Genomic DNA, 21,265 nt, shown 5'->3' with positions numbered 1-21,265 from the left:
TAGCAGATGTTCTTTATGTTCTGCCTCATTAGTGGAGAAAACAATGATGTCGTCAAAGAAAGTGCCAACAAATAGTCTGTACTCTTGAAAAATCCTGTCTATCATCCGGTTAAATGTCGCAAGAGCATTGGTTAGGCCAAAAGGCATCACCAAAAACTCAAATAACCCAAAAGTCGTTCGAAAAACTGTTTTGTAGACATTTCCCGGCGCGATTCGGATCTGATGATATCCGCTCTTCAAATCGATCTTGCTAAAGCATGAGGATCCCTGTAGTCGGTCAAGAACATCATCGACCCTAGGAATCGGAAATCTGTTCTTGATGGTGATTTTGTTGAGAGCTCTATAATCAATGCACATTCTCCAAGATCCGTCTTTCTTCAAAAGCAACAACATTGGAGAGCAGTACGGTGAAGTACTAGGCTGGACAAGACCCTTTTCCAAGAGGTCTTTCACTTGGTTCATAATTTCTTCGTTTTGGGCTTGACTCCCACAGTAAGGTGACCGGTTCGGTGGTGTGCTTCCAGGTATCAGATCAATGGTATGATCCTCAGGATGAGCGGGTGGTAACTCGCCTGGCAGGCCCCTTGAAAAGCAATCGGCATGAGTGTGGAGAAAATCCTCGTGTTCTTTATCAAGTTGTGACATATTTGTCCTATTCTCATTACTCAACTCTCTCAAAGAGATCGAGTAAACAAACAGACTAGATTTCATTAATTTTGAAATGGCTGAAGCCGATACAATCGGGACAGACTCGCCCTTAAATTTCACATCAAGTACAATGGTTCGGCCCTTCTTTGTAGTCAAAGTCGTTTTTCTTGCCCGATAGTCGACCACGGCGTTGTTCTTATTGTACCAGGGAATTCCCACGAGGACATCACAACCTTCCAAGGGCATTATGTAGAAGTCCTCATGCCCCAAATACCCCCTGACAATGCAATCGAAGTTTGCCAATGACGGGTGTAATGGCTACGTCCCTGTCGGGTGCTGCTAGAATTGCCTCTGCTAGTGGTCCTATCCAATCGGGTGTGATCTCGAGCCGCGCCACCAATTCAGGTGAAATGAAGTTGGCCTTGGCTCCTCCATCGAAGAAAATCAGGGCTTCTTGGTCTTTCACTTTGCCCCAAGCTCGGCAAAGTTTTGTACTTTCGTCAATCGTGCTTGGGTCAGTACCCATGCAGTCCGGAACCAGTCGTGCTTTCATCTTGCCTTTTTGTCCACATTCCTCAGTTGCTTTCGAACCCCGAGGCCTGTCTTCATCCTTGTTGTTCTATTCTTTCGGTGCCTTTTTAGGGCACTTCATGGAGATATGCCAAGTTTCCCCGCATCCAAAGCACTTCCTCTCTTTGATGTAGAGAGCTCTCTCTCGAAGAGTAAGCTTGGGTTGTGCATCCTTTTCTTTCTTTTCTGGGTTGCTCTTCTTCTTTCTACTTTCATTGTTCGAAGTCTGCTTGGTCCTTTGTGTCATGATTTCATCTGTGGGGTAGGTCAAACTGCCTGAGTGAATGGCAAAACCCTGTTTTGCATGACTCATCAATTCCTGAATGGAATCTGACTTTTGCTCTAAGCAGTGATCTCGGATCTTTGTAGGAAGTCCCAAGGTAAACCGCTGTTAGGTGCAACGGAATGAATGTTTGAACTTTGCTCAAGATGAGTGCTCCGAACTGTGCTCAAGGTTCCTTTTGTTCTTATGGAAGGTAGAGCCTTCCGTTCTGAATGAGAGAGTGCAATGGATACAAACAAAGTGAATGGACACTGTGCGTGCAAGTGTATGAGAGAGAGAGAGAGAGAGAGAGAGAGAGAGAGAGAGAGAGAGAGAGAGAGAGAGAGAGAGAGAGAGAAAAGAATACGACACCAGAGACGTTGTAAAACCCTCCTCCGAAGGCCCCACTCTCGTCGGCGAGAGTGGTCTACTATTGATTGCACAAACTGGTAGAAACTGAATGATGCAAGTCTAGGCTAGATCGACGATGACGACGGGGATGACGAGACCGATCTAAGGGCTGAAATCTGCTACTCTTTATCTGCTGTCCAAAAATGCTCAAGGCTGAAATTTGCTGCAAATCAAAACTCTGAATTGGGGCTGATTTCTGCCGATCTTTGTCGCTGAAAATCTGCTGCTATGAGGGCTGAAAATTGCAGGTCTTTAGGGCTGAAAATTGATGGCTTAGGGCTAAAAACTGCAGGTCTTCATATACTGAAAATTGCCATGCACAAAGGCTGCAAATCTGGAAACGCTAGGCTCCTGAAAAACGCCAGGGCTGAGGACTTCTTGGCGATGAGTGCTTGCTTCAAAAACGCTAGTTCTGGGATCTTTTGGCGATGTTGGTTTGGATCAAAAACGCCAGAAGTTGGGGTTGATGGAAAACGCTAGGCTAGGGGAAGTCTTGCTTGGAGGGATTCGCCACCAAGAGGTTCTTGCTTGAGAAGTTACCTGTTGAGCACTGGTGCTCTTGCTGCCTCTTCTGCCAATTAGAGCTAGTCTAGGTTTGCTTATATACAAACTTTCTCAATTTACCCTACCTACTTTCCAACAAAAGTCACTTAAAGATAATAAGTGAAAAATGTCAAAAATAGGTAAAATAGGCTAAATGCACTGGAAAATTTCCCTAAAGGATTCGGATGGGAATGCTTATGATCATGCTGTGTGCAACCACAGGATATGCATCTACACTAAGTGACTGGGCATGCACGGTTTGCGAACAGACTCACAAAAGTGCCATAAATAAATCTAGCCTGACTGGACTGACTGAAACCTGATCATGCTGTAGCTTGTCCACGGACTCATAGGTTTGGATGTGTCACATGACATCCCCTCCTTTTCAAAGTGAGGTATTGGTACCAAACTGTATGGCGTCGAGGGAGATCGCCAATAGCATCCGGAATCCTGGAAGGGACTCTTCGCCGGCCCACTCTGATGTGTGGGTCGTGCGGTACTTGAACTTCATAAAGGTCTGCAACGCTTGCTTCTTTGGGCCGCGCCAAAAGCGACACAGAGTCTTCTGAGGCTCCTTCCATGCTTCAACTTCGTCGAGAGTCATGCTTCCTTCTTCTTCAAGAATCTCCGTGGCTGAAAATTTCTAAAACCATTTCCAACACAAAAACATGAACATACCCATTCCATGTAAAGTGACTGGAAAAAATCTTGTCTTCCTAAAAGACTGTGCATGCAATGTAGATGAACCATTAGACGGAGTGCCAAACCGTTCACCACACACACGCAAACAATAGATTGAATCTTTCTCTTATGATCTAGAGCGATCAACTGTGGCAATTCACAACGGAAATGCCCATGCTTGGTGCTCATACTTTCTTGTGCTCTGTCTACGACTGTGTCATGCCAAGGAAGAGACATAGAATGTGACTTCCTTACATACATACCTTTCAGCTTTTCATGAACAATCTGCATACATTCGTGCTCATCCATGAGTGAAACGTGCTCAAGTTTCAACATACAATATGTCATGCCTAGGAAAAGGGATCACATAAAGACGCTGACGAAAATACAGGAAACGATCATGAATGAAACACTCGTACAATGCGTGCGTACTAATCATGCGAACACATAATACTTCCTGTGAGGGTTCTTTGGACCTAGGCTCGAGAGCCAAGATCGATCCTTCGTGATTGATTGAATCTGCAACGAGGTTAGCTTTGCTAGAAAAAGCATCCACTAACACATCATCCTTGTGAACAATCACATCATCTTCATGAAAATCCTCATGCTTGTGAGCAATCACTTCTTGATCATCATGGAAATCATCATGCTTGTCATTGTCAACCAAATCCTCATGCAATTGGCATTCAAATCATCATGCTCATCATTATCATGCAATTCATCATGCTTCTCATAATCATGCAAATCCTGTGTGTCATGCTTTGGAGAAGAAGAGACTAAGAGAGTCTCCTTCTCCTGAATCCGTTCAATCTTCGCCTGCACATTAGCAATGAGAGAGGGAGAATGGAAGTGTTAGGCTCCCAATCAATGAGAGGGTTAAGCTCACGAAACCATCGAATGCCCAAATTCATATCACATCTTGAGAGAGGAGAGAAAAAATTTTCTACGGAAAGCAGCTTGCTGAACTGTAAACAACACACCAAGACACTCTTGCGTGATGAGAGAGTCCATACCGGGAACAAAGCCAGAGACCTCGAGAGGAGATTTTTGACTAACCTCTAGGCGGGCTTTCTCAACAAGAGAGGGACTGATCACGTCATGCATACTACCTAGGTCAAACAATATGACAAAACGCTACCCCGTCATATGACCATAACATTTGATGAGAGAATCATCAATGGGAGGGTCAAGAGAAACTTGGGGCACACTCGTGTTATCAGTAATTGCATTGACAAAGGAAGTGGGTTCTGTGGAGTCTTTAGATTCATTCGATTCAAGCTTAGGACATGTTCTTTTTATGTGACCCTTAATGTGACAATGAAAACAACAACCTTCCTTAGAATAAGTGCTTTGCTCTTTTGACATGATGTATCCTCCTAATATTCCTTGTGAGCCACCTTTTCATCTGGAGTGAGCTTAGGTTTAGCAATTGTGTTAGCCTTACCCTTAGGTTCATTGGAAGAATTCTTTTCTAAGAGACTATTGGAAGATTGGTTAGAAGAGTTACCGTTCTTAGCGTTCTGAGGGTTCTGAGAAGTCTGTGAGGTACTTGTGGAAGTCTTGTTCTCCTTAGGCTTTCCCTTGTTGTACTTCATCTCCTGGGCGAGAGCAATCGCTACCGCCTTGTTGAGATCGATTGGATCCAAGACTTCTACATCAAACTTGATATAGTCGTCTAACCCAAAAAGGAATGCCTCTTTGCGTTCATCATCTGACTTGCGTAACTGGGTACCTAGCTGCAAAACACGATTAGAAAAAGACATAACCGGCATACCATTTTGCTTGAGAGCGCGCCAATCGTCCTTCATTCGTGCGAGGTACTGAGGTGGCATAAACCGCGCCTTAAGCTTGTCTTGGAAATCAGCCCAATTGAAAGAAAGGGGCGTGAATTCGTCGGCTTCCTCTAGGTGCGCGGCTAACTGTGCCTCTTGCCATGCGTGGTCCAATTGATGGCATCACCGGCAAGGTACATGGCTGCCGTCAAAACGTTGCTATTTCCTGTCTTCTTAGTTGTCGCAAAATAAGCATTAAATTGATGCAACCAAGAATGAATAACCGTAGCCCAATTGAAAGAAAGGGGCGTGAATTCGTCGGCTTCCTCTAGGTGCGCGGCTAACTGTGCCTCTTGCCATGCGTGGTCCAGTTGATGGCATCACCGGCAAGGTACATGGCTGCCGTCAAAACGTTGCTATTTCCTGTCTTCTTAGTTGTCGCAAAATAAGCATTAAATTGATGCAACCAAGAATGAATAACCGTAGCCCAATTGAAAGAAAGGGGCGTGAATTCGTCGGCTTCCTCTAGGTGCGCGGCTAACTGTGCCTCTTGCCATGCGTGGTCCAGTTGATGGCATCACCGGCAAGGTACATGACTGCCGTCAAAACGTTGCTATTTCTTGTCTTCTTAGTTGTCGCAAAATAAGCATTAAATTGATGCAACCAAGAATGAATAACCGTAGCATCCATCTTACCATCATACTTACTGAAAGTCAACTTTTCTGTGACTGGGTTGTTGGAATTTGCATCGTGGCTTGCGCCACTTGAGGAACTCCCACGATTTTGGCAGGTTCGGATTTCGAGGCAAGAACTTGTCAAACCAATTCTTGAATGGGGGAGTTCTCTTTGTGCCTCTCGATCGGCTTCCAAGGCCGCTCGACTTGCTTCAGATTCCTCGTCTTTGTGCTTTCCTTTCTTTTCGTTCATCGCGCTCGCGTTCCCAAGCAATGCGAGTCGCTTCTTGTTGTATGGCAATTATTTCGTTGCGTTCTTCACGCTCACGTTCCAAGGCAATGCGAGTCGCTTCTTGTTGTATTGCATTTCTTTCGTGTCGTTCTTCGCGCTCGCGGTCCTTGGCTTCCTGTCGTTCTGATTTTCTTTCTAGTTGTTCCATCATCTCCATCATCGACTTGATCATCACACTCCATAGAATTTGGTACAACTCGTGGCGTCGATGGGGAAGGGGGAGGGTCGGAAAAATCTTTTGGTGGGGAAAATTCTTCGTCGCCTCTCTCATGCTCATCACTTGTATGCGAAGTATCCATTCTGCTTCGGGTGATGACCATGCACTATGATCTTTGGTTCTTAAGTTCACGAGGAACTTAGGTTCTTGAGGGTCTTGGGGTCTTGAGGTTCTTGAGGTTTTCTTTCGCTTGCAATCTGTGTTTGAGAAGGATCTTCTCTTCACCCAAGTTCTGCTCTTTTCCGCGGGCGCACCCCTTGGTGGCCTTGCGCTCACACCAAGGTAGCTTTTTCCCACCTCACGTTGATTGGCTGGCCGCTAAGTGCACGGTCCGCTCTCAATGAGTGAAAAGAGGCACAAGGGGAGGCTGGACAAGCCCTTCTTTCATGGGACTTCCGTCACTCTTCAAAAACACGATTAGGAATCGATACGCCCAAGCGAACTTGGGTTTGTGCGACCGCAACAAGCAAAAAAATTCTTGTGATTCTTGTGGTTCTTTTTTTTGAGTGATATAGAACACTGCCAAAGCTTTGATACCAATGTTAGGTGCAGCGGAATGAATGTTTGAACTTTGCTCAAGATGAGTACTCCGAACTGTGCTCAAGGTTCCTTTTGTTCTTATGGAAGGTAGAGCCTTCCGTTCTTAATGAGAGAGTGCAATGGATACAAACAAAGTGAATGGACACTGTGCGTGCAAGTGTGTGAGATTGAGAGATAGAGAGAGAAGAGAATACGACACTAGAGACGTTGTAAAACCCTCCTCCGAAGGCCCCACTCTCGTCGGCGAGAGTGGTTTACTATTGATTGCACAAACTGGTAGAAACTGAATGCATGTGACTGATGAAAGTCTAGGCTAGATCGATGACGACGACGGGATGACGAGACCGATCTAAGGGCTGAAATCTGCTACTCTTAATCTGCTGTCCAAAAACGCTTAAGACTGAAATCTGCTGCAAATCAAACCGCTGAATTGGGGCTGATTTCTGTTGATCTTTGTCGCTATGTGCCTCTTTTCCAGATGTGTCTCAGCTCGTATGTCACGTTTGTACTCCCCACTCTCGAGTCAACCAGGAAGAAATAAAAAGCCTTTTAAATTTCAGCCATTTAACTGGCGCTTTCTTGTTCAATAGAAGCGTGGACCACCAAGTTTCAGCATTTCCCCTGAAGTAAGAAGTAGCCCTTCGAATCTTGGAGTGCTCTGAGTAACGCCCTCCAAAGAAAGCTATGTCAAACTGTTGTATGAAGGCCAAAGCTTTCGAAGCATCTCGAAATCCAGAAAACGGGTCAAATTTAATTGATTGTTCACCTTCTTTGAACTCTCGTACTTTCTTGCTTTTATCTTCTAGAAAGTCATACTGGTTGGCTCTGTAGAAATTCTTCTTCCTTGCATAAAATCTGCGGTCATGGGAGTCTGAACTATCCGAAGACGAGTCCTCTGTAGAACTGTTCAAAACTGGGCGAGATTTGTATTTCTTTGCCTTTTTCTTGCCCTTTCCGAAGAGTTTCTTTTTGCTTCGCTTTTTGCCTTTTCTATCTTCTTTGCTCGAAACGGAAGAGCTAGAAGAACTCGAAGAAGAAGAAGAAGAAGAACTAGGTAATCCTTCAAACCGCACACGCTTCTTTTGCTTTCTTGCCGAGGCAAAAGTAGATTGACGACCCAAATAACCCAGGAAATCAGTTCGTTTCTTCTGCTTTTTGTCGTGCTTATCAGTTTTGTTGTGCGGGTCAAAAAGCTGAGAATACTTGGCATGAGGAGAAACAAAGCTTACTGCGATGTTCAACAGTTGAAAATCCATATGGTTTGTTTTGTGGTTTGACAAAGTGTTGAGCACAGCCCTTCATTGACTTGCAAGTCCACTTTGTTTGTGAACGCCTTATAAATAAAAGCTAAAAGGATTTAGTGAACTGCTGTAAATACTGCTTTAGGAGACAAAAGTGTTATAGATGCTGAAGTTATTTGAAACTGAATGTTTATATTTAACTCATACAAATATTTAAGATGCTTGGATGGATACCTCCTCTTGGCAGATATGAACTTTGTTTCTATCCACGATATCACCTGGATGAAAGCTCTTTGCTGTGTCGAAAGATTCTACTTGATAAACCTATCGTCATGGATATTTGGCAAGACTACATTCTGGTCACATACCCTCCCTTTGATGTCCAAGTATTTCGAGCTAAGCTGTCTGGCAAACTCAGTCCAACAAAAACTCCAATTCTACAGGTATATATGTACAAAAAATCTCGTACACAAGAACTTCTCACTTTATGTGGCAAATAGCCCAGTGATGAGACAAGTAACAGTTTGTGACAGCAAGAGAGCTTTCAATAATGACTGCAAAGAAGCAGCCTGTAGCTATGAGGTTTTTGCCCCATCGCATTGTGCAAGATGGAAAGCTTTCATCTGAAATTGATATCTCTCTTCCGGATGAAGTCCCTGAACATTATGTTGACTTGCTTCCAAAGCAGCCCTCCAGGTGAATGATGTATGGCGGTTTTTTGTCGTTAAAGACAGTGCTGTGAACATGTTTGTAAGGACTTTGAAATTGCAGATGTCTCATCTTGAGAATCAATGGGGAGCTGTCCTTACTGGACCTGGATGAGGGCAGTGAACGGAAGTTAACTGGAGATGTTGAACATTTTTGGGTGACCTATAAACAACCGGATGGGGAAGCCAATTTGATCGAAGAGGTATCCTGGTTGGCTTATGGACATCATGGAATGCAGGCAAGATCTTGTATAACTTTGCATTTAAGTTCTCGATGTTATTTGCCTTTGTGATTGTTGTCTTTGCACTTTTTTACCTTGAAATGATTAACCCTTTAACAGGCTTGGTATCCCTCAACTGGAGAAGATCCCTACCAACTTCAAGATTTCTTACAGGTACTACACTTACAATTTTAACTGCAGGTCCTTTTAGCCGTTCTCGACCTCGCACATTTTCATGCGTAGTTGATGTCTGACGCGACATGGCCTTCAAAAGTTTGTAAAAGTGTTTTTTGTTCCAGCTAGATCCGGAGCTGGAGTTTGATAGGGAAGTTTATCCTTTGGGGCTCTTACCTTATTCTGGCGTCGTGGTGGGGGTGTCCCAACGCCTATCTTTCTCACCAGGGGTGGATATGCCTTGCTTTGAGCCATTGCCACAAGCTCAGACTATCCTACATTGCCTGCTTCGCCATCTTCTTCAGGTTTGTAAACTTCCAAAAAAGCATTATCTTAGTTGGGGTCAGGAGAAGGAAAACTTGATCCATGGATCACGTACAGATATCTCTAGGATTTTAATATGTATATAAGTACTAGATGCAAATAGCATGGAGACCCTTTTCTTTATCAATGCAATGAGCTGCGGAATGGATTACGGATATTCATCTAGAGACAATGCAGGCTGCATAACTCATACAGGGAGTGTGTGTGAAAATTTTTACGACGTTGAGAAGCTCTCTAGTAGAATAGATTGACATTAACCAGGGGACAGTAGGAACGGTGGCGTGTTCCTGTTTAGATTTTAGATCATCTCACATCAGGGATGGTCAGTGTGGACGTTCCTGTCTAATCAAACAGTACAAAACTTATAAAGTTAATGTCTTCTTTTTTCAATGATCAGAGAGGGAAAATGGATGATGCTTTGCAACTTGCAAAGCTGTCCGCAGGAAGGCCACATTTTTCACATTGCTTGGAATGGCTGCTATTTACAGTGTTTGATGCTGTAGTCTCAAGGTAAGAGTAATTATGCAGCACAATATTCAATTTTGACTCAACACTTCTGAGGCGCTGGTGTTGCGACCAATCTACTAATAATGATATTATTATGTACATAGGCTTTTGTCTTTGCTAGCTCATGCGGGACTTGCATGCTTTCAATAACCATGAGAGCCTGTTTCAAGATTGCATTGCTCATGCAGGATTTGTAGGTTTTGAATTCAAGTGAAAACCCTTCTTTTATTTTATTTCTATGGCTGTACAAGAGGTGCATGTGTCCTGTTGGGGTACCTTGTATATACCTTGTTATAAGTAGCATTAAGTCATGCTACCTCAGCAAATTAAATGACCGTGTTTTTTCAGCCAAAGCTCAGGTAAAGCAGATTGGCTAAGTCCTATCAGGTGGAATCCTTCTTTGTTGTTGCAACAAGCATGTGACCTGATTAGAAACTTCTCTGAGTATCTGGATGTGGTGGTGAGTGTTGCAAGAAAGACTGATGGACGGCATTGGAATGATCTTTTTGCGGCTGCTGGGAAGTCCACAGAGTATGATCCTTAATCCTGTCCACATCGTGATCTCTATTTCCAGCTTCATCAAACATAACTGATGCATTTCTATATTCACAGAAAAATTTATAGAGTAAACATAAATGCTGGATTAATCATGTAATGATGATCACCATTTACTTGATCTTGTACATTGTTCCCATGTAAAGCCTAATTTTCCTGATATTTAGGTTGTTTGATGAATGCTTTAAGCGGCGTTACTATCGAACTGCGGCTTGTTACATTCTGGTAAGCGAACATAACAACAAACCCACCCAACCCACCCACCCCCCCCCCCCCCCCCCCCCCACACACACACACACACACAGACACACGCAAACATTTTTTTCCCTTCTTCCTCCTTTGTTTGCTTTTTAAACCCAAAAAAAAAAAAAGGCAAGAAGAATATAACTACAGTTTGAACTCATGTTTGGCTATTGTGAGGATTGAAATGAGGGTGTGAAATCAGCTAAAATCTCATGGCTTCAAATGGCAGGTAATAGAGAAACTGGAAGGAACACCAGTCAGTCAGTACAATGCCTTGAGATTACTTCAGGTATCTTGTTAGATGGTGACATAGGTTATGTGCTAAGGGATGATATTAACGAATTCAAGGTTTCTTTTGCAGGCAACACTGGAAGAATCCATGTACGAGCTTGCTGGAGAGCTTGTAAGTGCTAACTACCATTGTAGAGTTTTTACAGAGATTGCGCTTGTGTGTTGAGCTAGAACTGACCTCGTGTTGATTAACTGGGTGCTGACAAGGTTCGTTTCTTGTTACGATCTGGGAGAGAAATTGATGTTGTGAATGGTGAACCAGAGCAAAAGACGAACAGCTTTTTGGGATCCTTTTGGTTCAGACCAAGCCAAGGAAGAGATCCTTCTGCAAATTTGCAGACTGCAAAAAGGTATCTCGTGTGCGATGAAAGCAGTTGAGAGCTCAGCATTATAAAACTTTAGTGTGTTCAAAACTTTTTTGTGTATTACTTGCTGATCACAATGTTTTGCTAGCATTTAGTTAAAGGAATACTTGTTTTGTGTTGTACCACTTGTTTTCTTTATAGGGAAATGTGCAAATTTCTTGGATACCTTATGCTTATCTTTTCTTTGTTTGCATTGTTTGAGCACTAGGGTCTAGGGGGAGTTGTACCAAAGGCACGCGGTGCATGATTGAGTAAGGCCACTACATACACAAACACAGATTATTGAAAACGCAGATACAATTACACACACATCATAAAGGGAACTTTCATAGTGACCTCTGATCACATCTCTGTTGCATCATCATAATAATGAGCGTCTCCCATTGCAAGTTTGCAGGAAGACTTCAACCTAATGGCATGTATGTGACCACAACCTCTACTCCACTCTAGTACAGACAATCAATTCTCAAGCTTAGGCTAACCTAGAAATGCTAAATTTTTACTCTTATGTTTTGTTATCCACCTCAATTCTCTTTAACAAATTCAACACAAAATTTGTACAGGGTACTAAATTTGATGTCCTCTTACAATACATACACTTAAGTCACAATAGGCATTCCTAGTTTTAATTTGTGTGCACAAAATATAATGTACGGTGTTGTACATAAAAGGTTTTTCACAAAAATGCCTTCAGCTCCTCTTTCAGACTTGTGTGAGAAAGAAATAAGATGTCTTTGACTTCGAGTTCCACAAGCCTTTCTAAACATCTTCACAAAAATTTGATTTCTTGAAGCCAAGGCTTTTAGGTGCGATGCTTGCAAAATGCCTTAGGTGAATTGCCTTTTGTCAATAATGGCAGTGTTGCACTTGATGGGAAAAGGGCTCTTGTAAATTAAACTAGTTTGCCTTGATTGCTTGACTATGCTGCTGGTAAGAATTCAAAAAAGTAGTGTGGCTTTTACCTCATGTCATAGCTTGAGCTGAAGGCTTTGTAATATCTCTCCTCAAATACTTTACCAAAAGCTCTAGGACGTGGTAACACAGAGGACATTTGACATTAATGGATGCATGGAGGAGGAAATTTGCACATTATGTTTAAATATAGAGGGAGATGTATTTCGTGAATTGGGATGCTTGTGCCCATCAAAAAAAGAAAAGATCATATGTCACAAGACGGGCACCACGTGCCAATAGAAAAGAACAGACTGAACAGACTTTTAGCACTTCAATAACAACTGAACTAAGAGAGAGAGACGACACGCGACACGGAGTGGTAGAATCCCACCCCAGAGAGTATTGGCCCCAATATTGCATCAACACAGTATAAGCCGGTACTCCACGCTCTGCACCTTCTCCAGGAAGCATGCAAGAGAATGAGCCCTAGCCTCATATTTAAAGGCCTTGGGTCCCTAAAGCAATTTACATGAAATTTTGAAAAGCCTTCAAAATCAAAAGCATCTGGTCCAAAAGCAATGCCCAAAAGCTGCTAGCGTAATTTACAAAAATCCGTAAAGCCTGCCACGTCATCATGTCAGCGCAAAACGCGGAATCCCGTACGGCTTGCCATGTCATCAGCGAGCAGAAATCCGGAGCGTCCGTACAACTGCCACGCCATCAGTTTTCCTGCTTTATTTTAATTCCTTTATGTCACTGGGGCCCCATCGGACGGGGTCCCCATAAGTTGGTAGGACTTCTTCTTCTGTTACTTGTTTTTCTTAGGGTTTAGGACCCTCGGCCAGGATCTGCAAGTTGGCTCCATTCTTCAAGGCTTTGACACGTCGGCAATTTGTGACATCCCCCCTTCTTGAAAGAAAGTAATCGTCTGCGATTACAGCATATCTACAAAATAACTCAAGTTAGCTCAAAATTTTTTCGAGGGACATTCCGAGGGACAATCTGTTTGCTTTTTTTTGTTAAGGAGTTGGCTTCTCCTTTGGGCTCTTTTGATCAAGGAGTTGGCTTCTCCTTTCGTCCAGATCTGAACTCTTGATATTCCGGCGTAGTAAAATTAGCCATCACACCTAGACCGCACTGATCTTCCATGGGTGTCTTGATGCACTAAAATTACATACCCAGGCAATCTCATCCAATTAGGAATATTCAATGGTTGGCACATCACAATGCAACACAAATGCTCACATATGCATGTTACAAGACACAACAAACAGCGTCGCTGAGCACTCCCCCGAGACAAACGGTCTGTGGTATGAAGCTACTCAACGACTACCTCGTCACTTCCCTCGCAAATAACCTAATAAGGCCCGGGCCATGAGCTCAGAAGACTGTACAACCAAACGCTCCCCAGACCGCAGTCTACGTCGCTTGGAGGTTCAAGCATACAACCAAACGCTCTGTGTCGTTCAAAGGTTTTCTAGCATACAACGGAACGCTCCCCAGGCATCAGCATGCGTCGTTCCGAGGTTTTCAAACATACAACGAAACGCTCCCAGGCATCGGCCTGCGTCGTTCCGAGGTTCAAACAATACCAAAACAGTATTTCTCACTTCTCCACCCGGGAGTAAAATCGCCAATCAATGAAACCAATATTAAAAACCAGAGTCAAACAATTCAGATCGGCACCAAGACAGGTTCAAAACAGATACCATCCATGTCAAACAAATGTCAAACAAGATCACCAAACAAGTTCAAACAGAACTCAAACAAAATTCAAACTTAAAAAGCAATCTCGACATTAGCCGAGCTCGAAAATTCGACTGACTTTTCATCCTGAAACCTGCACCAAAAATTAGGGTTAGGTTCATTCCATAAGATCGTAGCTGAGCACAACATGGTCCATCAGCTCTTGGACAGACATTGTTTCTTTGGCGGCGACGGTAGTCCCAAGATAGCAATCGCACTGGACCTCCAAGGTCATCTGCTTGTGAAGAGACACCTACTGAGAGATGTTGAGAAATTTCAAGTTATAATCTGCTAGGGTTTCCATGGCAAGCATTTCAGGATACCCCACTCTGCCAGCAGTTGCACTCCGAAGGAAGATGTCAGAAACCATATAACTTCCGGCAAAAATTTTCTTGAAAGCTTGCCAAGTCCTTGGAGTATGCTGCTTGGTAGCTATAGACATCAACATCTGCATGGCAATGCTTTTGAGAAAAATAGTGACTCGAAACAAATCTTGGATCCTTATCTTGCAAGTGATCTTTATGGCTTATGCCCTGTAAGACATGAGCGGTGAAGACAAGAGCGCGCCTGATGCGTGATGAAGTAAGGGTGTGAGTCGCTAATAAGTCCAGGGTCAAAGCACGAAGCTAAAATTTCCAGTGACCTTTGGAAGTGCGATCTTGCTCTGTCTGCTCTTTGGTGGAACCGGTATGCTTTCAGAAAAGCACACGCCTGATGCTCTGATACCACCGTCACAAGACAGGCACCACGTGCCAATAGAAAAGAACAGTCTGAACAGACTTTTAGCACTTCAATAACAACTGAACTGAGAGAGAGAGACGACACGCGACACGGAGTGGCGAAATTCCACCCCAGAGAGTATATGCATGCACACGAGATGGGGAGTGGTGGAGTTCCACCCCAATAGAGCACTGGCCCCAAACCTTGGCGCCCCTTGCGGTATTTCTTTATATTGCTTCAACAAGGTACAACTCCCATGGCTCTGTTGTGCATCTCCCACGGGTAGACTGCCAGAGAGAGAGGCCATGAGTCATATTTGAAGGCCCTTGGCCTCTAAAAGCAGTTACGTGAAAAGCTTGAAGCTCTAAAAGCATCTGGTTCAAAAAGCTGACTCCCAAAAGCTGCCAGCGTATTTCACGAAAATCTTTATAGCTCATACACCTGCCACGTCAATAGCCTATAGTGCGATTTGCAGGCCTTTGTACAGCTGTCACGTCATCATCTTTTAGGCTAGTCCTTTGTGTCATGTGGGCCCCATCGAACGGGGTCCCATAAGTTGGTAGGAACTCTTTTAATAAATTTCCCTCCACTCGGCAAGGATCTGTAAGTTGGTGAGAACTTCTGCTTCTTCTACTGCTTCTAGGATTTAGGCCCCTCGGCCAGGATCATCAAGTCGGTTTAGGTGTTTAGTGGCTTGACACGTCAACAATTTGTGGGAGAGGGACTTTCTTATTATAAAAATATTGCAGGAAGAATTCATTACCATTGATTTTATGTAGGCTTTTGATATTCTAAATTGACATTCCATGGTGTACTCTCAATGTGTCCCTTTGTTTAACATTGCAAAAGTTCTTCAATCCTTGTCATCTTCATCTACAATATTTTCAATAAAGATGATGTAAATTCATTGCTTTAATGCGTACATGATGGAATCTGATCCGAGTACTTTTAAGATCACATAGGGAAAATTGAAATATGGAGTATTAGTGTATCTTTACACCTTGATTGCTTTACTGTGCAGATGGTGTAAATTGAAAAAGCGTAGTGGTAGTGAACCTTTTACCTATGTCGGAACTTCTCGATGCTTCGTAACATTTATCCTTGAAGCCTTTTCCCAAAGCTCTTTGAAGTCACCACACAATTGGAATTTGGCGTTAGCCAAAGTGTAAAGGAGAAAAAAATGTAACCTTTAAAGATGCCGAAAAATGCGTTTCGTGCACGGAGATGCTTGTGTCGATTAAAAAAAGAAAAGACCATACATAAGTATGGTATGGAGTTGGCACCATCCTCCATTTTTAATAATACCATAGGGAAAGTGCCCATCTCCCATCACTTTTATCCCCTCAAGTGTTGGAGCGCCTATCCCTTTAAAGAATAGAATTGCTACTGTCCTAAAAAAAGTGTTGCCACAGAATGTTTTCTTGGAGTTTGTGTGTTGTCCTTGATTTTGGAAGGCTCCAATGCTTCAACCACGACATTCATGTGGCATAGTTAGTGTACCACACTCATCGACTTGGCACACATGAATGCATCACATTCAGGTAACCACTAGTTGGGGGCCCGCTAGCTGTGCTCGGATAATGGAGCCTTGGCTCTAATGAGCCGCGGGATCATAGAGACCAGAGGTTTCCCATCCATAAGTGCGACCCGACCTCCCGTGATGATCCAATGAAGGTCCCCATACTCAGCTCCATAGAGCAATGCAAAAGCCACCGAAGTGTCAAAGAGCCAGAGCTTCATCCGAGGCTCCTGAAACTGAACCTGCGAACACATCCTCTCCAATCTACCCAATGCTGCATGGGCTCTAGTCAATCTGGTCTCTGCTGCCCTCCTTAATGAAAATGCTGGTCTGCTAAAAACCACTCCAAGGTAAGTGTAAGCATCTGTATACTCCATTGTTCTCCTGGCCGTATGTGAATGTAGGTGCTGACCTCCTGATCCACTGTGGGGTGGTGTTAAACACCATAACCTTGGTTTTACCAAGGTTGACAGACAAACCACTTTCGTGGGCAAACCTATGCAAAGCATCCAAGTGACGTTGCATCCCCTCCGGGGAGTCGGAGATTAACACAATATCATCAGCATATAACAATAGTGGAATCCATGTCCCTGCCAGCTATGCACCTCTATCACCACCGCTCTCAATGTAGTCGGCACATACATATCGAATAGAGTACGAGAGAGCGGGCAGCCCTGCTTCACCCCAATAGTGGAGTGAACCGGTGTAGATAGACCCTCTGAGGTGCGTACATGCCCCACTATTGACCTGCATAATGCCATAATCCCCCAAATGAGCTTTGTGGGTACTCCCATCGCCTGTAGTCTGTGTATCAATCTAGCTCTGGGTACTGTGTCAAATGCTTTGCGGAAGTTCACAAAGCTACAATAGATCCGTCTCCCATGTGATCTGCCCTCCTCAATGATGGCTTTGAGTGTCAAGATATGGTCAAGAGTAGAAAAGCCTCTCCTGAACCCTGCCCGGCTGCATGTATCCTCTCCCTCTCTGCCCATCTACTGAGCTGCTACTCAAGAATGGATGTGTACAACCGTGCCAATGTGTGTCCAATCATGATAGTGCGATAATTCCCAGGCTCCATAGGGTCTCCTGACTTGAAGATAGGTACAATAGTAGATAGGCTCCAAGTATCAGGCAAGCCTTCACACATGGCACGGTTAAACATAACTGCTAGAAGCTCTGCTAGTATATCTCTGGCATGCATGAAATGCTCAGCCACTAAGCCATCATGATCATATGCTCTTCCAGTCCTCATCCCGTCAATGGCCTTCTTCACCATCTTAGCGGTGAAAAAAGCACATGCTTGTGAGCATGGATCAGGGGGGTCGGGAAGGGGCAGCTGTCCAGGAACTGTGTACAAAGATGAAGCTTACTGCCCCAGGCCTCTGTAGAGGTAATGGCAGGGGGAGGGAGTGCTCATGAAAGAGCCGCCATGCCTCTCGTGAGTCTTGACTCGAGAATAGTTGGTATAGATCTTGCTCTAGTCGAGCCAAAAATGCCCTCTTCTTCCGCCGCACTAGGCGTCGGAAGTCAATCTGTGACTGTTTGTGAGTGATGTCCCCCCAAAGCACCTCCCTCTGAAGTCTGGCTCTAGTCTCACGGCATTCCACATCATACCAACTGTTCTACAACATGCTCCCTGAACAGCGTCTATGCTCAGGCTGAGTCTGTGGGTATGCCTCTGTTGCTGCCTCATGTAATGTATGTGTCAGTATAGTAGTAAGCTCCTCCAGAGGTCGCCCTGGCTCCTCAATGCACATCCGTTTGTAGATCCCATCTATATATCCAGAGTCTGTCTCCCGCGTGAAGGTGTAGCGAGTAGGTGCTGTTGCCCGTGGACTCTGTGCTACATTAAATTGAATAGAGATGGTCATCGACAGAAGGGCATGATCCACCGCCACCCCAACAGTCTGGGTCCAACCGTGAGATCCTGGATACTAGAGATGACGCTCGGCTGTGCCATGACATAATCCACTATGCTGGCTCCATGTCTGTGTGGAAAGCATGTAAAACCTCTCGCAGCGGGAAATCTCTGTAGGCCATTCAAGATGGCCAGTCCATGTGCAATTCCCATGTCTATCAAGTGTCGTCCATACTCAGTATGTTCCACATCCTCTGATAGTTTGGACAAGCTCGTCTCTACAACATCCAGCTCTCTCAGCATCTCCTCTGAAGTATCATAGAAGACTGTCTAGTGATGTGCCGTCCTAGCATTGAAGTCCCCTAGAATGATAATGTCACCATCTCTAGAGAACTCTCATACATCATCATCCAAAATAGAAAAGGGGGACTGGCCTCTGGGTGATGCATAGACCGATGTACTCGAGGGGAAGTAGCAAATAGCGATGTAAAGATATTTGTCTGTCTCTGCTCTCAATCTCACCCACATGTGCCTAGCCTGCTCATCCCTGCGGACTATATGTATCATTGGCTGCAACTCCTCTCTGAATAACACTGCCACTCCCCTTGATCCCTGCCCTCTGTGCTTTGATCGTGTCTCCTATCCGCAGGCTGTCTCCCATCTGTATCCATTGATGTGAGGCATAGATTGCCCGGAGGCCTGATGTGTCTCAGAGTAGAAGATGATGTCCCTTCCAATAAAACTATCCTCAAAAGCACCCACATCAAGGTGCATAGATCGATTACAGTTCTAGGTGGAAACTTTGAGCGTGGTCCCATAGGTCTCGCACCGTCATGTGGAGCGTCGCTCCAGTATTACCACTCTGCCATCTCGGTAAAAGGCAATCTTGCCTTTTTCCCTTGCTGTTCTACTCTAATCTCCGGCATTACTTCCTCCATATGAGCGATTTGCGAGAGGGTAAGATCATCTCCGAGAAAGATGCCCGTCTTCTTAAGCGTTGGCCTTTTCTTCAAAACGTCCTTCGCTTCCATGGAGGGAAAACGAAGGATGAGTGTCCTTTCTTTCGAGGTTTCCCTATTGCTTCCATTTTTCTTGTTGCCCACTCTCCAAGCTCTTGTGTGCATCGGCTCATGAACCCCCATTAAAGCCATGAGTTCTTTTACCTCCTCGTCCACATTATCTTTGTCTTTAAGGCCACAAATTCTCACATGTAAAACGCGTACACGTCTTCTTTGCTCTTCCTCTAGTGTCAGATTAATAATAGTGGGTGTGGACGTGGACGTTATTTCCTTGCCTTTTCCTTTCTTGGCAGCCTCGATCCATTTCTCGGCTTCATCCGCCTTCTGTTGAGTCTTCGTAATAACATCCACCCAAGAAGTCGTCATTTCTTTGTGCTGCTCTTTCTCCTTCTTTGATGGCCGGTACTTGCTCCTTGATCTTGTTGAGTTCTTCTACTACTGAGGGTTGCAATTCTCCCTCTTCAAGTGTTTCTTGATCGTGCTTCAGCGAGATCCTTCTTGAGTGACGCAATCTCTTCATCCTAAGCCGTCACACGATCTTCCAGTGCATTTATCTTGCTTTCTTGGATCAACACGCGTCCTTCGAGCATTTTTAATGTGCCCAATAGGTTGTGGTTCATTTTGCTGATGGTTTCCGTCATTTCTTCTTTGCACTTTTGGATGGCATCCTCTAAGGGTATTATTCTGCTTCCTCATGCTTAATCGCCGCCAAAACGAGAGCCTATGTGCACATATGTTTCCACATTATGCATACATTTTCTCCTGCATCAAGTATGCATTTTGCGTACCCCTGCAATTTGAGCAAAAAATATGCAGTTTTTTTTTTCTCTCTATGCATGCAGGTTTTCTCTCTCTACGTTTCCTCTTCCTACACTTTTTTTTCTCTCTCTCCACTTTCTCTCTCTCTACGCTTTTTACGTCTCTCTCTCTACACCCTCTTTCCCTCCACTTTCTCTCTCTACGCACGGGCAGCAAGGGGAGAGCGCGGGGGGGGGGGGGGGGGGGGGGGGGGGGGGGGGGGGGGGGGGGGGGGGGGGGGGGGGGGGGGGGGCGGGGCTGCAGAAGTAGAGAGTGAGAGCGCGCGAGAGAGGGGGGGGGGGGGGGAGGGGGGGCAGCAAAGTGGGGGAGCACGACGGGGGCAGGGCGAGGGGAGAACGTGAGGTACAAAGTGGGTTCAAATGGTGGGGTAATGAATGGATACAAAGCGTGTAGCTTGAGCTTCTTTTATAGAGTTTTTTTTTAGAGTAGGGAGAGAGCATCTAATGGCATAAGTGATGATGTCAGAGATGTAGGCTACCAAAGTAGAGGAGGTTACCACTCGTTGGTGGTGCGGATGTGTCACACACCCCAACATGCATTATTGTGTGTGTTACTGGAGAGGATTTAATTGAAGGTGACTTGCACATTCTAAAGAGAATGTATGTACTGAAACAAGGCTAATCTTTCTTAAAAGTCTCTCCTTATCATGGGTCTGTGCTCTCCAGATCATACGAATTGCAAACCTGATTTGGATCAATCAGAAACGGAGCCTTCTGTGTTTCTCAAGAGTCAAAGTTTTTCAGCAAGCTGTTTATTTTAGAGGATGGCATAAACTGTTTTAGCTTTTAGGATTATCTGATTTATGAAAGGTGCACAAGAACTCATAGCTTTTCAAAAAGAATTATTCATTCTCTATGGATGAATGCTATTGTTCATTCACTTGCTACTTCTGAATAGACAGACTAACACAGTATATGGATGCAGCTCAACAGTAAAGGAGACCAGCGCTCACATAGCCACTGTAAAACGAATACTGGAGACACATGCTGGGTATCTAATGTCTCATAAAATGCTCAGGGAACTTGTGGCATTTGTGAAGGGCACTCAGTTTGATCTCACGGTAAACTAATAGGTTTTTGCTTGGCCTAGTACTTTAGAATACCTCCTCCTTCTGTGGACTTTAATCCTGTTTTTCTCATCACTACGGTTTGAATTGGCAGGAGTTTCTCCAGTCTTCAAGTGGAAGTTCTGCTCGTTTGCAGGATTTTGCATCTGCTCTACATATCATAGGGCAAAAGGTAGGTGTTTCTTTATCAACCCTAGCAATTTTAGGAAGAAGTGGCTTGCATACTGTTCTACATGTCATACTGTGGACAAACAGCTCAGCACTACCCAATTTTCCATTTGTCATTTATTGCAATAATCTTCAGACTGCAGCCAAGTAGCTGGTTTAAATCTGATGCTAAGGCTTGGGTTAAATATCCCTATGGTCTATAGCACAATGCATTTGCT

At 44.3% G+C, this 21,265-nt stretch overlaps 1 protein-coding gene across 2 annotated transcripts in view; it reads left to right on the top strand.

Moving 5' to 3' along the window:
* LOC147443965 (uncharacterized) overlaps nucleotides 1-21,265 on the top strand; it is a 103,972-nt gene that overhangs the window by 80,641 nt on the left and 2,066 nt on the right. Inside the window, exons 8-20 of one of the 2 annotated variants that reach the window (XM_086526750.1) lie at nucleotides 8,099-8,294; nucleotides 8,375-8,547; nucleotides 8,623-8,797; nucleotides 8,900-8,953; nucleotides 9,079-9,258; nucleotides 9,675-9,787; nucleotides 10,133-10,315; nucleotides 10,507-10,564; nucleotides 10,812-10,871; nucleotides 10,944-10,985; nucleotides 11,081-11,223; nucleotides 20,738-20,873; nucleotides 20,974-21,051. In XM_086526750.1, coding sequence (XP_086382876.1) covers nucleotides 8,099-8,294; nucleotides 8,375-8,547; nucleotides 8,623-8,797; nucleotides 8,900-8,953; nucleotides 9,079-9,258; nucleotides 9,675-9,787; nucleotides 10,133-10,315; nucleotides 10,507-10,564; nucleotides 10,812-10,871; nucleotides 10,944-10,985; nucleotides 11,081-11,223; nucleotides 20,738-20,873; nucleotides 20,974-21,051 — 1,591 coding nt within the window. The remainder of the gene's footprint in view (nucleotides 1-8,098; nucleotides 8,295-8,374; nucleotides 8,548-8,622; nucleotides 8,798-8,899; nucleotides 8,954-9,078; nucleotides 9,259-9,674; nucleotides 9,788-10,132; nucleotides 10,316-10,506; nucleotides 10,565-10,811; nucleotides 10,872-10,943; nucleotides 10,986-11,080; nucleotides 11,224-20,737; nucleotides 20,874-20,973; nucleotides 21,052-21,265) is intronic. The other variant, XM_086526751.1, reaches the window with a different exon arrangement.

Source organism: Adiantum capillus-veneris, chromosome 13 (genome assembly GCF_014529385.1).
Source record: "Adiantum capillus-veneris isolate H3 chromosome 13, ASM1452938v2, whole genome shotgun sequence".
Taxonomy (NCBI): Eukaryota; Viridiplantae; Streptophyta; class Polypodiopsida; order Polypodiales; family Pteridaceae; genus Adiantum; species Adiantum capillus-veneris.
The sequence above is the reverse complement of the archived record's forward strand: the minus strand, read 5'-3'. Positions and strand labels throughout refer to the sequence as shown.